Genomic DNA, 17,604 nt, shown 5'->3' with positions numbered 1-17,604 from the left:
GGGGGTAGTTTGCCAGGCTCAGGTCCTCATTGGGTCTCACAATGTTGATCCCCAGGTATTTTATCCCATCAACGCAGACCTGAAGGCCCAAAGGGGGCAATGCAGGTAAGCACCTATCGGCATCCGAGGCAAATGGGAAGATCATGGACTTGCCGACATTAACTTTAAAACCTGAGAACCTGCCAATTTGGTCGATGATCTGAAGGGCCGCCGGGACTGAACGCGTGGGTTCCCTCAGGTGGAGCAGGATGTCGTCCGCGTACAGGCCGAGTTTAAAGGTACGGTCTCCCACCACTATGCCCCGCACCGTGGGAGAACCTCTGAGGCATTCTGCGAGAATCTCCATGGTCATGGCAAAAAGAAGGGGGGAAAGGGGACAGCCCTGCCTCGTCCCCCTCTGGAGGCCAAAAATGCAAGACAGGCGACCATTGACAGCCACTCTGGCCGAAGGTGACATATATAGGGCTTTGACGGCCCGTCTGATCCCCATTCCAAAGCCACGCTTTTCTAGGACACCATGTAGGAACCCCCAGTCGACCCGATCAAATGCTTTCTCGGCATCTATGGACACAAGGACTGGGTTCTCACCCATCGGAGCTGCGACCCGCATGAGATGCAGAGTTTTACGCAGGGTGTCGGCTCCCTGTCTTCCCTGTATAAACCCCACCTGGTCTGAGTGAATTAGGTTCGGCATATGGCCGTCCAGCCTCGTGGCAATAATTCTCGTGAACAGCTTCGCGTCCACGTTAAGGAGGGAGATAGGTCTATAGGAGCGGCAGTCCGTAGGGTCCTTCTCCTCCTTCGGGATCACCGTGATTAGTGCCTTGCCAAATGACGGTGGTGCCTTCCCTGTCTGCATTATGTTCGAAAATAGACCCGCTAGGAAGCCCGCCAGTAAACCCGAGAAAGCCTTGTAGAAGCCTGCGGTGAATCCATCCTCCCCCGGGGCCCTACCCAGCTTCAGCCCTGAAATTGCTTTCAGCACCTCCTCCTCTGTTATTGGGGCATCTAGGGCCCGGATTCCAGCATTCCAAGGGTCGGGAGTGAGACCCCTTTGAGGTATGCCTCCCGTGCTTCCCTCTCCACTACCCCCTCTCTTCCATATAGGGTCTCGTAAAAACTAGCGAATTTCTCTGCTATGCCTTCCGGATCCGTACATTCCCCCTCTACATCATCCCCGATTTGTTGGACCCACCTGTCCGCTCTCTGACCTCCGAGTTTGGCCGCCAGCATAGCATCGGCCTTGTCCCCCTTCTCGTAGTACCTCTGACGCAGGTGTTGGAGGCCCGCTACTATTTTGCTCAATTCTAGATCCCTGAGTTCCTGTCTCTTTTCCCTCGCCAGGCCTAGGTCCCTCTCTTTTTCTCCTTCCCCCTTCCCCTCTGATCTTTCTAGGGAGAGTATATCTGACCTCAACCTGTGAGCTAGAAGGGTCCTTTCGCTTTTATTGGAGGCTCCTTCACTTATCAGCCTACCCCTCCAAGTTGCCTTCACCGCCTCCCATACGATATCCCGATCCACTTCGCCCGTGTCATTTAGCTCGAAGTATTCTCTGATTGCCGAGGACATTTCTTCTCTAAAGACTGCGTCCCTGAGCAGGAAGTCGTTGCATTTCCACAAAGATTACCTGGCCTTTAAGCCAGAGATGCTTAGGTCCGACCAGACCATATCATGGTCTGACCAACTGACAGGGCGAATATCACACGCGTCGATTCTACTCATGAACTGGTGACCTGTGAACAGATAATCTATTGTTGTCCTTGTCCCATGGGCTACTGAGTAAAAGGTGTACCCCTTTGTTCTTGGGTGACGTTCCCTCCAAATGTCCACAAGTCCCCTTTCCCACATCAGGTCTCTGAGCCCCCATTCCGGGCCTCCCCCCACGCCGCCTGGTTGGGTGGCCCCCCCGCTATGGTCTAAATCCCGGTCCGCCCACATGCTGAGGTCCCCACCCAGTACCAGGAGACCTTCCGCCCTGCGCATCACCTCTCCCATGGCCTCGTGGATGAATTCCTTCTGGCCTACATTGGGGCAGTAAATGGATACCAAGGAGACTCTGGAGTTGTGGAGATTACCGGATACTATCAGGACCCTCCCATCCTCCCTCTCCCAATGGGAAACCTCTGTTAGTTTTTGGTGCCTGTGGATCAGGATCCCAACCCCCGCCTTTTTAGTGGCGCTGGACGCCCAAAATACCTGGCCCACGTGCGATCCGGGGATGGCCCTCTCCTCACCCTTCACCAATCTAGTCTCCTGCACGAAGAGGATGTCTGTCCCCGCGTTCTTCATTTCTCGCCCCAGAAGAGAGCGCTTAGTTGGGGAGTTAAGCCCTTTGACGTTGAGTGAGCCAATTCTGATCATCTCGACCCGGCCCTTTCTCTCATGGTCTGCCATTACTCCCAAGCATGGTGTTCATCGGCTTCCCGATTCGGCGGGAGCTGCCCTGTCCCCCGTTATGGCTGGATCCGAGGAGATCCCGAGAGTTCCTTCCTCCCCTAGCCCGTTTTCCCACCTGCCCCCTCCCTCCCCTGTTTGTGACGCCTGCCAACGGGCAAGCCGCCAAAGCCAAAACATGATTGTGCATCGCAGTTCTCTTGGTCAAAAAAAAAATCCTGTCCCGGACGGGGTTGTGCCACTAGGGACCTGATGTATCCCAGGAGTTCATAGTCGTTTCATTAGTCTTCTCCAGCCTCCGACGGTGGGGTGTTGGGTTTTTTAAATTTCCTCCTGCCCTTTGTTTTCTTCTTTGTCGACCAGGGACCCGACGGTCCCCATCACCCTTTTTTTATGTATGTTTTCCCCAATACCCCAACGGATAGCAATGGAACTTGACACTGTGAACCTGCCTGTCTATTGGGCTTAAAGTAGACTCAGATAAAGTATATGTCATTGTCTCCATTTATGTATATAAGTATTTGACTCTGCATGATGTCATGTTTGTCATAATTTCACGTTATACCCTTGGCATGGGATGTTGTGTCTTGAGCCTGTGCTGTGAGCGCGGGCCCAGTTGGTCATGGGGGGGAGAAGTGATCCCATCACGTCACCCACGGGGACAGCTGTGATCACGTGCCAAGTGTTAATAAATGGCGCTCACAGCCGCCTGTGCACCAGTCCAATACCCTCCGGCCCTGCCTCCAGTGTCTGCTTATTGCGCAGCGAGTAGGCAGAAGGCCTGCCTGCTGGGCCCTGTATAAGAGCAGGCTAGAACACCCCTATAACACACCCCAATCACCAATTTCCCAGCTCAAACTGTATCACTCTTCAGATCCCTGCTCTACAGGCCACCATATGATGATGCACTCCTTCCTTCTAAACGTCTCGATTACTCTGATCTCTTGCACCCTCAATCATCCCACCCCACCGTCTTTTCCAATCCCTTTCTCGTCTATTGTCTCCCCCCCGCCTGATCACCCCCTTCTCTCCACACTTACTGGATCCGACTTTGCTAATTTATTCACTTGTAAATGGAGTTCTTTGTTCTGCTATTTTTCCTAGTTCCTTGCCTTCCTCTTGCCCTGTGCCCCCTTTCCCTTCTACTGCATTTCTTTCTTCATTCGTGCCGATCTCTAATTCTGATATTTCCTTACTCATCTCACAGGCTCATCCTACTGCTTCTCCCAAAGATCCAGTTCCTTCCACTCTTATTTCTAAAATCTATCTTTCGCTTAATTCGTACATTACTAGTCTTCTTAATATTTCTCTTATCACTGCTACTTTCCCTCTTCTATTCATACATGCAATTATTTCTCCAGTTCTGGAAAATGCTCCTTCGATCCTGCCCTTGCCTCTAACTTTCGTCCTATTTCTCTTCTTTCTTAGCTTTCAAAACTGTTGGAATGTCTCGTCTACTCCCAGGTTTCTTCCTCTGTCAATCTAAACTGTTACCTCGCACCCAGTCTGGTTTTCTGCCCCTTCATTCCATGGAAACTGCTCTTCTTTCCGTCTGACTCTTCTTTCTGCTTGCTATGCTAAACACTCTTCTATTCTTTTACTCTTGGATTTATCCGCTGCTTTTGATACAGTGAATCACACACCACTACTTCAGTCTCTTTCCTCCTTTGGATTTTCAGGTTCTGTAATCACATGTTTTCAATCTTATCTGTCTAATCGTACTTCCTCAGTATCCTGGGCTGGTCTTTGCTCTGGTTCCTCCTTCCTTCGCACAGTGTTCCACAAAGGTCTGTTCTGAGCCCATTTCTTTTCTCTTTATACCTGTCCCTTGGCTCATATTTCCTCTTTAGGTTTGTCTCATGACTTTCATGCTGATGACACCCAACTATTTATGTCTTTTTCTTCTTTTAGACATACTATACACACATCTTTCTGCTTGTCTTTCTTGTCCACCCTCCATCTAAGACTGAAGTCCTCTTTTTTTTCTTACTGCTAATACTATTCCTGCGCCCGCTACTCCCCCTTTTTTGTCCAGTTTTTCCCTTCTCATCTCCCTTTTTCTCTTACTGCCCACAACCCCGCCCGTCTCCATCTTGCCACCAATCTTTGTTTCCCCCATCACATTTCAATCACATCCCGTTCCTGTCATTTCCATCCTTTCAATATTCGTAAAGTTAGACCTCGTCTCACTTTCAGTGCCACTAAGTTTCTAATCCCTTCTTTAATCATTTCTCAATTATTCTGTTGTTCTGTACTCCCATTTGCTCTTCCTGTCTCTCGTCTACCTCCTTTCAAATCAGATTTTAATTCCTCTATCCGTCTTAAATACTCCTTACATATTCGTGACTCTATCTCTGCCTCTTTGGCCTCTCTTCGATGGCTACTCTTCCTCTCTCACTTAAATTAAACTTTCTTTATATAGTATTTAAATCCCTTTATGGACTTGCTCCTATCTTATCTTCTCCTGTTTCCTTTTATATTCCTTCTCATACTCTTCGATATGAAACCCATTTTCTTTTAGCTGTATCTCGCCCTCCATGTGCTTCTTCTCGTTTCCGTTCTTTTTCTTTATGGGCTCCTCTGCAGTGCAATGCTTGCCCTCTCTCTCTCTGCGGTCTATTCACTCCTATTCTACTTTCTGTGCTGCCCTAAAAACCGGCCTACTGCAACCTTATTTGTATTTTAAGTCTCATTGTAAGTAATTTTTTTATTGTACTACCCCTTTTCACTTCAATTCTACTGTTAATTAGTTTTGTACCGCACCTTGGCGTAAGACGGTGTATAAATAAAAATATAAATACAAAATACAAAAACCATGTACTCCCATCAAGGCAATTCATTGACATTCTGCCTGTATCCTCTAGGATGTTCTGCCTACAGGCCTTCCCGCAGCAGACCATCTGACCTTCAAAAACCCTCTACAAATTTGACCATCCAACTAACACCAGCAAAGCAACCACACCAAAACCTTCTCCACCATTTGCCTACTTTGACCTAAGTCAATCCACATATCCCCATGCCTAAACTATTTACACTTAGAGGCGCGTGCAACTTGCCGACAAAGGACTACTGGAAAACCGCGGCCTTAATCGAATTGATGAAACGGTGCACTAGCATAACGTATTATAAATCCACATGCAACTAGTCTGCAAAGGATCATTAGTCTCGGGAGGCTAGCTAAGGGGCAACGTGCTCACCTTGGAAGCAAGACAGACACAGAGGACCACAGGTTCGATCCCCGGGTCAGCGCTGAGAAACCTCTGGGTATTAAGCGTGTTATAAATAACCTATCATATATCATCATTTGAGAACAGAATGGAAGCAAATCAATTCTACGCCAAACACCTGGCAGACCAACTGTGCCCCTGGATTGTACTCAATCCTCTCATTTTCATGATGCGCTCCTTCACGCTCCCCACTAAATGTAGCGCTTCCTAGTCTACTTCTCTTCACTCCCCCACTAACACTCATCTCTAAAATCTACTTCCCAGACACACATCCCGTCTCACATGTTGATCTGCGCCGATCAATTAACATACTGCAGGATTCGTGTACCATTTGACTGACCACTTTTATTTAATTTTGTTGCAGGCAACCACAGCTCCTCTGGCGCACGCCCTGTTTTGCAGGCTAACTCGCGTAGGAAACAGGCGTTTCTTACAAGTTGGCCATTACGCACCACTGCCGTTGCTAAACGTTTGGCCTTCAAAGGGTCCCCTGTGGCGGCACCCTGGCTAGCATTATAACTTGGGCCCTTGGCCACTCCCATGTAAATACCATAAGTGGACACTGCACAATCTTGTTGTAAGTTCAAGGCCAACCGAAAGTTGATGGGCTGCTTCTTGGCCTTGCAGTGAATCATGCCCCCACTATCTCGGGCAGCAGAGGGCACGGGGCAAGAGGAGTGTTCTTAAGGCTCTGGCGTTGCCCCCGCCTCCTTTGTTCTGGCGCTCTTCTGCCAGCCAATGGAGTTTTCGTGAGCTGGAAATGTGTGCCTCTTTGGTGCTCACCCTATTTCACAGTCAAACCTGTGCAGTTTCCGTCAGGAAGAGGGCCGTTTCCTGCACGTTGGCCACTGCAGGCTTGGACTTTTGTTGAACTTCCATCGTTTTAAGAGTCACCTGCAGCAACCTTGAGGCAACTGCCAAAACCCTCAACATTTGGACCGATTTACTTCTAAACTTATTGGAGAAACCGACTTGCTTTTTTGATCTGTCATTGACGTGGAGTCTTTGAAATAATTCCTATTTAATTCTGATTTTCATAATAGTGAGGGGAATGTAAAATGTACTTTCTTTAGAGAAGGTACTTGACACTTCCTTTGCTCTTACTCTGTTACATAAAATAACCTAGACCCTCTAGTAATGTCATTGAGGTGCATACTGTGAATGCCCAAATCGTGACTTTTAAAAAGATGCAATGGGGCAATGAAAGGCTTTTTATTTCTTTATTTTTTTTTATTTTCGGGCGTGTAAACCAAAGAGCCTTTATCAGGTTGGCTATTTAGACTGGAAAGCTGGATGAAACTCGGAACTTTCAAATGAGGGAGGGCCTCGGACTATGCTTAATTTGTGTGAAATGCAGCCTGCTTGGCTGCCCGGATGTTCTTTTGGTGCTACGAGGACCCTGACTGAAAGGATTTTGGTGTTGAGCAGGTGCTCTTCAAAGAGACCTCCAAGTACTGGCCTTGGTAATGGCCTTGGAAAACCGATTGCATCTAGCTTGCATAGTAAGCACTCAACTAAGACTGCACTCGTCTCCAACTTTATATTTGATGCTCGACACTCCAAACTCTCTTCTTTAATAATCCCTTTTGCCACTCTGCCTCTTTCAATACCCCTCCTTTTTCATCCTCATTCCATAGACACTTGGGTTTCTCAAATCTGCTCTTGTCTGCTTTTACTCATACCTGGAAGGTTGCTAATTTTAAAATCTCTTGGAACTCGCACACTTCTGAGCCCCCCATTCTGTCACGACTCGCTCCCTTCGCTCCCGTTCCCACCACTTGGGGGCATGATTTGGGGTTTATTCCCTACTGGACCTTTCCTCCGAACCTTATGCTACAGTGCTGTGATGAATTGGGAGCGCTTAATCCCTATTTTCCAAGCTACTTCCCTTCCGGATCCATTCCAGGTTTTTGGCAGCCAGCATGCTTCTTTAACCAAATGACTATGCTTCTCAGAATGCCTGGCCCACTGCTCCACCTCCACCCTTGCAGGACAAGGTTGGGTGGAGGATAGGCAACAGCTGTGGCTGCAGGTGCAGCAATCAGCACACCTGAGGCGTGTGCTCGTTAAGCAGCTTTAAAAGCCTCAGTCTTACTTCAGTCCAGCGCTGGTCATCGTTTGCAGTGTTCCTGTTGTGACTAGTCCCTTGTTCCTTGTTCCTTGCCTTTGTACCTAGTTCCTAGTTCCTGTTTTCTTGTTCCTCCGCCCTGAATCTCGGATTCATGCGCTAATTGATTTCTGCTCCCTTGATTCCCTTTTTGTCTTCCTCTGTTTGCAGGCAGCATTTCTCAGTGCTTTCCCCTTTTAGATGCAGCCCAGTTTGTCTGTGTTCTATATTTCTTTGACTCTGTCCTTTGCTGCTGTAAACCCGTATGCCTTAGACTTCCTCTTAGATTAGCTTCCTATCTTTTCCTTGGAGGGGTAGGGAGAAGTTTGCATTGGTTATTTCGTTTTTCCCTGCTCCTGATCCTTACTTTCTATTGGGATCCATTCCATGTTTTCCATTGCACTTCTGCATTTATTTCCCATTTGATTATTAGGTGTGGTGTGCGGTTGTAGCTAGCTCCTGTGTGAATGCTTATGTTTTCCTCACTAATTTGTAATCACTATTCCAACTTAGGTATTTAGTTTTCCTCCCATTGCTGTTCTAGCCTTTCGGGGTCCCAGTTTCATCAACAGGATTCGTGGGCTAGCTGACATTTAAGAGGTTTATCTCGTCCTCGTGAGTACAGTTCTTTAGTTCCCTTATTTAATACCATCAAGAGTGTTAGTTCACAGATCCTGTCATTGCTTGCCCTCCACGTGGGATTAGCGCTGTCAGTACCTGTAACAGCAATTGGGGGTAAGGCGCTTGCCGACTTTCCTCGCGGTCAGGTGCTTACCCCACATCCCTTTTCATATATTGGTTTTGATGTCACACTCTATTTGCACTCCTGGGTTCTAGCATACATGAGTCGTTGTTCCTGTGTGCACATTTCCCTTGCCATATTCGCTGCCTTTGTACTTGCCTGACTAATCCTGACACATTCTCCCTGTCAGGATCGACCAAAGATTCGTCTTTGGATCTCTCCACTTCACTCCATGTAGCTCTGCCCTAGGTAGACCCATCTTGTCCTTTGTTTTCAGTATAATCTCTTTGCTGACGATACTGACATCATTTTCTCCTTTCCATCCTTTACCCCAGCCAACCTCTGAATGGATTACCAGCTGTCTCGTTACTATCCGTCACTGGATGCGTCTCTGCTTTGGGGCAAACCTGAAGAAGAACTTGGGCCAGAGGACATGTTTAGAGGTAGGTTTGGACCAAAGACTACCTTTTGATTTGGACTATCGACGAGCACCTTAGTTTAGTTAGTGAGGTGTTTTATTTTAAGTTACATTTTCACTGAACTGGCCCGTCCACTTAATAAAACGTCAAAGAATATAGGTTGGGTGTCCTGCAATCTTGGTTCTCCCCTAAAGTGTCTCTGGTTTGATTCTCTCCAAAAGTCTCGGCAGGTCCAGGGAGTCCCTCCTGGGTCTGATTCCAATGGTTTTAGAAGTAAATAAGCATTCTTATCAAAGGAAAATCCATTCTCGTCATCCGTAAAACAGAAATTAACGAAAGTTCTTCTCAAAGCAAACAGTTCTGATCAGTCTATCATGAAGCTCCTCCAAAGATTCCCAAGTTATGATCTGATATGGCATAACGCGTCTATACACAAGTGTTTCAAGTTGCAATAAAGTAAGGCTCAATTCCCTGTATACACAAAACCTCCAAGTTTTGTTAAATGTAAGGATTTTTCCCCGATCCTTCTCCTGCACCACTCGGGCTGATTTTTCTACATTTGGTTCATGGCTTGGGTATCTCGGTGCTCCCTTGGATCTGATTTTCCCTTTGTGTATTGGGTACTTCGGGCTCCCTTGGATTCCTTTGTTCCAATGTCTTATTTATCTCTCCGGCATATTCGGATACTCCCTCTTTTTAGGAAGCTCTCTTAGCTCTTGTGGGTCTTCGCGTCCCACTGGAGGTTTATACTCCTCAGGTTTCTTAGGCTACTACAACCATTCTTCTGATCTTCTTTCTTTCTCTCTGGGTCTCTATGACCTGGATATGGGGTTGGGCAATCCTTCCTTCTGCCCTGCTTGCTCTCTTGTTTCTCGGGCTCCTGCAACCCTCAAACTCTTCTTACTTATGGAGTATCTTTGGCCCTAAGCAATATTAAATACTCTGGTTTTCAGGGCTCCATACACAGCATTGACTGCCTGCTCTTGTTCTTCCACTTGCCTCTCTACCCTGGACAACCATGGTACCTTCTCCAGCATCTGGTCTGCTCCTGTGGGATGGTGTATTAGCGGGGTGATTTTACTTTTGTGCTTCTTTCCAGCTTCTCCGGTACATCAGGGTATGCTTTCTTCAAACTGTCATTTTCGGCAGTCTCTGTCCTCGTATACAGAGCGGAGGAATCGTTCCTCCATACGTCCCTGGATTCAGTGTCTATTTGCGGGCCACAGGCCCACCACGGATGCAGCATGATCAATCACCAGATGAGACGGTCTTTTTGTCTCCTCTGACTCTTGGTGCCGGCCATTCTGTATCCTTCTCTCCTCTCTGATCCTCCATGCTACCGCTGGCTCTGCAGTGCAGAGCGGCTCTTTCCCTCCAGGACATTCTCATGTCCAAGGCTCACGTTTGCGTAGGATTCTTCTCCCAAAGCAGGATCTTGGTCCTTTTTTATATTCGTCGCTGAACCGAGAGCCGACTAACAGGTTTTTGAGTAACGGATGTCACGTCAAATGTGGAGTTAGTCAAACAGGTTTTACCAAATAACGTGCTTCTGATTAATAGAGATTGATTTTGAGCAGGGTTCAGTAGAGAAACAAGGTCTTCACACATCTCTAACTTTGGTGGTCCTCAGTAGGCAGATGCCAAGGTTACAGAGTACAGATTTTATCGGGGTTCTCATCCCATTCCATCCCGGGAGTCCTTGTCCCCAAAAGGGGGAGTCACTCCCAGTGAAGTGCCTTTTGCCCAAACTTCTAGGGAGTATCTTGCGGCGCTGGCTCACATCCCTAGCTTCAATGGGGGTTGCTCCACCTTGGGGAGAAGGGACAAATAGCCTGGATTTGTCACAGCTGCCTCATGTTGACCTCTTCAAAAACTCAATCCTCCTTCTCAACATCCAACGCCGGTCCCCCTCCAGCTGCAACAATCCTCACTACCACCTCTGCTGCTCGTATTAACCTTCTGAACAGTTGGAAAAGGTGTCAATTTCTTACTCGCCATTCTTTCGAAAGCTCTCATCTCTACCCTTGTGCTGGGCAAACTCAACTGCTGCTGGTAACTACGCCTTGGCCTTTCCCTCTACTCCTTCCTCCCACTTGACCAAGTCCTTAATTTCACTACCGATCCCTCTAGTACCTACCCACTTGACCTGTCGATACCATGCTCGTTGGCTCGGCATGCACAACTGCTCTCTTTTAAGGTTCCTTATCCTAGCCTTCAAAGCGATCAGTGGTCTTGCTCCTCTGTGCCGGGCTGAGTCTATTCATTCCATCTGCTCCTCCTGTGCCGCCCTCCCCTTGTCCCTCCCCTCTCTTCCTCTCTATCCCTTCTCACCCCAATCGACTGGAACACACTGCCCATCACTTTCCAAGCCAGCCAGACCTGTGGATCTCTTCAAATCTGAGCTTAAACTTCACATACTAGCCAAAGAGGGAGCGCCCATCGACCACTCCCACATCTTCCCTACCCTACCCCACTGCTCGCTCCAGTACTGCAATTGTGTATATTTGTGCAGTACTCGTCTTTAGTTGGCAGCACTTACCCTCCTAGATTAATGTTATGCTTTTAAACCACCTGTTTTTCTTTAGTACCTGCTCGTTTTACCTGATCTTTGTCCTACTTTGTGCCCAGCTTAACACTTGTTCTTATTTTTGTGCTAAATGTACAGGCCCTCTACTAGGCAATGCCATATGTAAATATGTGTTTGTAAGTAATTTCTGTTCAAAATTGACATCCCTGATCCTCCAATGCAAATACATTCAAATGTCTGTCCCATGCTTAACTAATACCTATACATAAAATAAGTTTGCTTTGCCAGTGCATTTTCTAATAGGACTCCAGTGCAAGGAACAAATGCAAGTGCACATACATTGCTTATAGAGTGGGTGAGGGCCCACTCAGTGAAGGCATTGTATTACTCCAGGAGCTTATTTACAGCTTCACTTAAGGCACTAACTCTGAGATGACACTGATAGGCTTGGTTTAGCTCTGGTCTCGCTCTCTCTCTCTCTTCCCCCGTTCTGCTTCTACGTCTCTTAGCGGAGTTCCTCAAGGGTCCGCCATCTCCCCGATCCTGTTTAACATCTACATTCGTCCTCTGACCAAGCTCATCCTGGCCCACGGCTTTTAATGTTATTCTTTTGCCGATGACACCCAAATCATTGTGCGTCTGGACCTCCTGTTGGATGAGACAGCGCCTAGACTGAGAGCCTGTTTGGCTGCCGTGGGGGAATGGATGTGCAACGACTGTCTAAGGCTCAATGGTGACAAGACTGAGGTGCTATTAGTGGGCACTGTTCTCTGGAATCCCCACCCCTCTCTTTTGGCCTCCTCTCTTGGCCCTTTCTCTATGCCTGTTTCAGTTGTGAAGACTCTTGCGGTCAAAATCTCCTCCACCCTCTCTGCTGGTAATCAGAATAGTGATGTGTGTCAAAATCTTGTGCATGGTTCTCTGGTTTATACCTACCCTATTAGGGCGCCGGTGGCTGCCTCTCTTGTCCTATCCTGTATGGACTACTGCAATGGTCTTTTCCTGGCGCAACCTGCTTATCTCAACTGGCGACTAAAGGGTCCTACAGAATTCTGCTGCCAGATTGCCCACGTCTACACCTAGGCACACTCCTATTAGTCTGGCTTCTCGCCACCTGCACTGGCTTCCTGTGGCTAAGCGCATTCACTTTAAATCTCTTTGCCTGGTTCCAGCGCATTTTTTTTTTATTGTATAGGTGCTGAATATTAGCAGGTGAAATTTCATCCTTACACTCAAGCTCTGACTCTGCACACGGCCCAGGCTTGCCTGGTTCCTATTCCTCATGCAAATATTCCCGTATTGGTGGCCGTGCTTACTCTATAGCTGCTGCTAAACTATGGAATTCTCTTCCCTTGGCGCTCGGTAATATGACGTGCCACCAGTCTTTTAGGAGGTCGTTGAAGACATATTTGTTCTAATTTGGTTTCCAAGATGTCTTTGGGCGAAAGTAGCACTTTACGCTTTCTTTATAACATAACATTACATTTACAGCACAGTTTGATGCTACTGTTGGATAAATCTAGCTCTGCAATGCCAGTAGCCATATGTTTTGGGTGCGGAGGGGCAGGCAGTGGGTGTAAATGGACATAGGACTTAGCCTTGCCATGAGGTCAATGGGTGGATACAAAATAAACACCCACAAGCTGCCTCAAATGCCATCTGCCTGATTTCTGTACACCAATGTAAAAGGTTTGGCTTGCAGGTGATGGCTTTACCTGAAATCACTGATTACTGTATCCCAGTGTCCCTGCGATGGAGACCTCGCCTGTGCTTTCCCGCCTTGCAGTTGTTCTCCCGTCCTGCCCTTGCCTTCATGGGAGTCTGCCTCCTCCCCTTCCCTCTTTTCCGACATACTGCTACATTACTTTTTAATTTGTTCATGTTAACAGATTGCATTTTTAGAGTGCTCCAGATAAGCTTTTGAAGTGGTAGTATTTTACTCCCTATTTTTTCAAGTTGGGAGTAAAATGATGTTTTAGGGAATACTATCTTATTCCCACTGGGAGTATTGAAGAAGCGAGTACAGATATGTTTTAACTGTACAACTGAATTATTGTTCATAAATATTTCTTTGCACCAATTTATTCATGCACAGTAAAATCTCAGTTTTTGGGATCAGGTTGGAGTTTCTTCCTTTGGCTCTACATGCACTACTGCTCCCAACATATATATGGAGGTGGATGGATGAAAGCCAAGACAGGCTCCTATGTGTCGGTTTCCCATTTTTGTTGGGAGTATTTTTACTCCCTATTTTTATTTTTGGGTAGAATGTGCCTATTTTTTAGGGAGTAAAAGTGATCGATTCACCCCTTATCTGTAGGCCTGCATGTACCCTTCCAATGCAATTCATTAGCATGCAGTCCGCTGCCTCTGCAATGGCCTTGATAAGGGCGATCAGATGCTCATGGTGATTTCCTAGTCCTTTGCCATCCCCCCAACACATCACCGCATGCCCCCACCTGTGACATTGAACCTCTTCTAGTTAAGCATGCTGATGTCCCCTTTAAGGGCCTAAAGTATATCCCCCCGAAACCTTGAACTCTGTCCTTTGGCTACACACCCTAGAGCTGACGAATGCTCCTTCCCCAAAACGATTCTGCATTTTGCTGCCTTGCCTAAGGCCAAATTGAAACTTTTTCGAAGGCGAGGGCAGCATTGCACCCTTTGGTAATGGCCTGAGCAAAACATCACCAGGGATGGTGGGCTGTTGCCTTGCGACGGGAGAGTGCTTGTAAGAGCAGTGGGATCTGGAAACATTTATTAAGCTGTAATGGTATTAACTGGTCATTTATTGTAGCGGCTGAAAAATGGTGTGAGTGCTTGGTCATGTAATAGCTGTGCCTGGCTTAATACGTATACACAAGCCAAAACTGTTTGCTTTGCCAATGGTTGTTTTTACCAGGACTTCAGAGCAGTACAAACTCGGTTCTTATAAATGGTGGCTGAAGGCAGACTGCGTTAAGACATTTTTTTTTTAAACTTTTGTTTATTGGCAGAAAGTTAAGACAGGCACAGTACAGGTTACATGGCAATAATCAATCAATGTCACATCACCAGCGGCAGCACAACACGGCTGGACACAACTTCTCTGGGAGAGGACATTTAGTGTCTTGGAGTGGCACAAACAGAACGAAAGGAAGGAGAGTTACAGTGTTCATGGCGTAGTGGGCCGTGTTAGGGGAGGGGTAGACCTCCACTCCACTCCGTCTCTGTTGTTCAGGTAGCTGCAGAATTCTGACCACACGTTTTTGGGGCGTGATGTGGGTGGCAAGGAACCAATGTATTCCTCTTCCCACATTTGTATCCAGGTGAGGGCTTTGAGCCACATCATGAGGGTGGCGGGGTTGTGGCGCTTCCAACTTTGCAATATACATCCTTTAGCAACAATGGCGCTCACATTTAAGAATTTAGACATTTTCCTTACATTTTCCTCCTCCCAGATACCAAACAACAGGGCAAGCGGGTCCACCTCCACCGGGGAATCTATTATTTCGGAGAGCGCCTCCGCCACAGCCACCCAGAATGTGTTGATTGCAGGGCAGGACCAGAGCATGTGTATATGATCTGCCTCGGAAGATTTGCATTTAGGGCATGTATGCGACAGGGTACCTGTGAATTTTGCCATTATACACGGTGTGTAGTAGAGCCTGTTGAGGAGCTTGAATTGTATGCAGCGGAATCTGGCGCTAAGGGAGACCATCTGCGTATGTGCACACATTTTACCCCACAGTGCATCAGTTATTTCCGTTCCAAGCTCCCTATCCCATGCCTCACATGGTTTGAGGGACCCATGCACTGTTTTTCCCAGCTGCATTTTATACAAATTGGATAGCACACCCTTGGAGTAGGGGTATCACGGTATTCGTTTTATGACGGTACAATAACCTTCTTGCCAAATGACGGTATATCATGGTTATCGCGGTATAGCAGGTGGAGTTAACTAATCTTAACAAATATTTTCTAAAAGGTCATAAATTGACAGATGTATCATCACAAACAAAGCCAGGCACCCAGGGCCAGAATTGGGCTTTTCAACATACTTTCCACTGAAATGCCTTGCTTCCACCAAACACAAACACACGTGTGGAGAGGAGTGGGTGGGGGGGAGGCCTGCTGCAACTGGCAAACCAAACTGAATAGCTTTTCTAAAGTGGTCATTTAGGCTTTTTGCTCCCCCACTGGCTACTGGTGAAGATGAATATGTTGCCATCTTGATAACCTGCATGCCACAGATCAATGGAGGGTGATGGTAGTATACGCTTGTGCGCATACACACACACATACACACACGCACTCTCTCTTTACGTTACAGCCTTTAGTTTACTTGCAGTCCAAAAGGTGTTCAGTAATCACTGACATGTTACCCTTTGGTATGGCAGCAGGGAATACCCACAGAGATGAGTGAATTTCGCAGTGTGACTTATTATATGTAAATTCAATGATAGAACCAGGGAAATCCCCCATTGCTATATGTTTAGAGAACATTATCCATTATAAATATATAAACCCCAAAGCCGCCACCCCAAAGTAAACCCTTTTCCTTCTTGGCACTGTATCTATTCTTCCTATTGCTAACATATTGATTTTGTGTAAGGCACGTGTGGTTTATGGAATGGCATTAAAAACTGCTCCAACTGAAACTACTTGGCAGACGGCACATCCAACAGTGCAAAACCAAGACTGCGCAGCAATTGCTTACTGCAGCCTTTCCAAATCAGATTGAAAAGCACACTTAACGGTATGAACGGTATAACGGTATAAACAATGTGACGGTTATTATTGTTCAATTAAGTGGTTCACGGTATCATTACATCCCTACCTTGGAGCCTGCAGAGTTTGCTATGTATCGGAGTTCGGGTGATTCTGGGGGCTCGTCTGGGTATGAGGGCCACATAGCTCGAACCACAGCTCGGAGCCTGTAGTACTGTAACATCTCGAGCAGGGAGTTGGAAAGTTCTGGTCGCCATGTTTGAGGGTTGACAAACATACCATCTGGGAAAAGGTCAGTCAGGGCTCGGTAGCCGAGATTTTCCCAGTGTCGTGAGAGGTGCTGGTCGTGTGTGGGGGGGAGTCCGGGAAATTGCCACATGGGAAGCCACTTATAGTACAGGTGTCGCTCTTGTTCAGAATACAGAATAGCATTCCAAGCCCTGATTGTGGTGGCCACCGGGTCTGCCTAGGCGTCTGTTCGGAATGTGCGGTGCAACAATAGGGTCATGATATTGGGCCCCCCCACCATTTTCTCAAGTTTTACATGCGGAGGTGGATTCTGAAATGGGTACCAATGAGAGGCGTGTTGGGCCTGCGCCGCGTTCCAGTACAGACGTAGGTCTGGGGCTGCAAACCCCCCCCTATCATATGGTAAGGTCATGTGCTGCCACTTCTTGCGGACCGACCCCGAGTGCCAGAGAAATTGAGCGCACTCCGAGTGGAGTCTCTTAAAGTATTGCTTCCCTGGCCAGACTGGTACGTTAGAGAAGACGTAGAGGAGCTTGGGGACCACTATCATCTTAATTAGAGAGAGTCTGCCCGCCAGGGATAGCGGTAGATTGCGCCACTTGGAAAACGTGGAAATAATGAGCTGAGCCGCAGCCTCATAATTGTCCGTTAGTAGGGAAGGTTTGGTTAGTGACACCTGAACCTCAAGATACCTAACTCCCTCCGGGGACCAGCGCAGGGGATACTCGCATGTCGGTTGTTGAGTTGCCACAGTGAGAGGGAAAATTTCAGATTTAGAATAGTTTATCATGAAACCGGAGTACGTGCGTATTTTAGTAATGTCGCGGATGATCGGGTCCAGATATGTGGAGGGGTTTCTGATATACAGTAGCACTTCATCCGCGTAGAGTGAGATGATTTCCGGTGCTTCAATTAACCGAATACCCTTATTGATATGACGCCCTCTAACATGGTCAGCCATGGGTTCGATGGCGAGCGCAAAGAGGAGGGGGGAGAATGGGCATCCCTGGCGTGTCCTACGGTGTAGCTTGAAGAGAGAGGAGGGAACTGAGTTTACAAGGACCCTAGCTAGTGGATCCGTATATAAGAGCTTTATGTAAGAGACCATATTTGGGCCTACACCCATTTTCTCCAGAACAGCCCACAAGTATTGCCATGAGAGTGGAGTATTGAGACCATATCAAAGGCCTTTTGGGCATCTATAGTTACCGCTACAGCATCAGCGCTCT

General features: G+C 47.4%; 1 protein-coding gene across 2 annotated transcripts in view; it reads left to right on the top strand.

Moving 5' to 3' along the window:
- The window catches only part of GASK1A (golgi associated kinase 1A), a 249,365-nt gene that overhangs the window by 56,451 nt on the left and 175,310 nt on the right, over positions 1–17,604 (top strand). The window contains exon 2 of one of the 2 annotated variants that reach the window (XM_069648843.1): positions 8,806–8,913. The exons of the other annotated variant lie outside the window; for it this stretch is intronic. Coding sequence (XP_069504944.1) covers positions 8,806–8,913 — 108 coding nt within the window. The remainder of the gene's footprint in view (positions 1–8,805; positions 8,914–17,604) is intronic. 2 annotated transcript variants of the gene reach the window in all.

This window comes from Ambystoma mexicanum, chromosome 2q (genome assembly GCF_040938575.1).
Source record: "Ambystoma mexicanum isolate Mex_15411 chromosome 2q, UKY_AmexF1_1, whole genome shotgun sequence".
NCBI classification, from domain to species: Eukaryota; Metazoa; Chordata; class Amphibia; order Caudata; family Ambystomatidae; genus Ambystoma; species Ambystoma mexicanum.
Note: the sequence above shows the minus strand (reverse complement) of the source record. Positions and strands in the feature narration are given on the sequence as shown.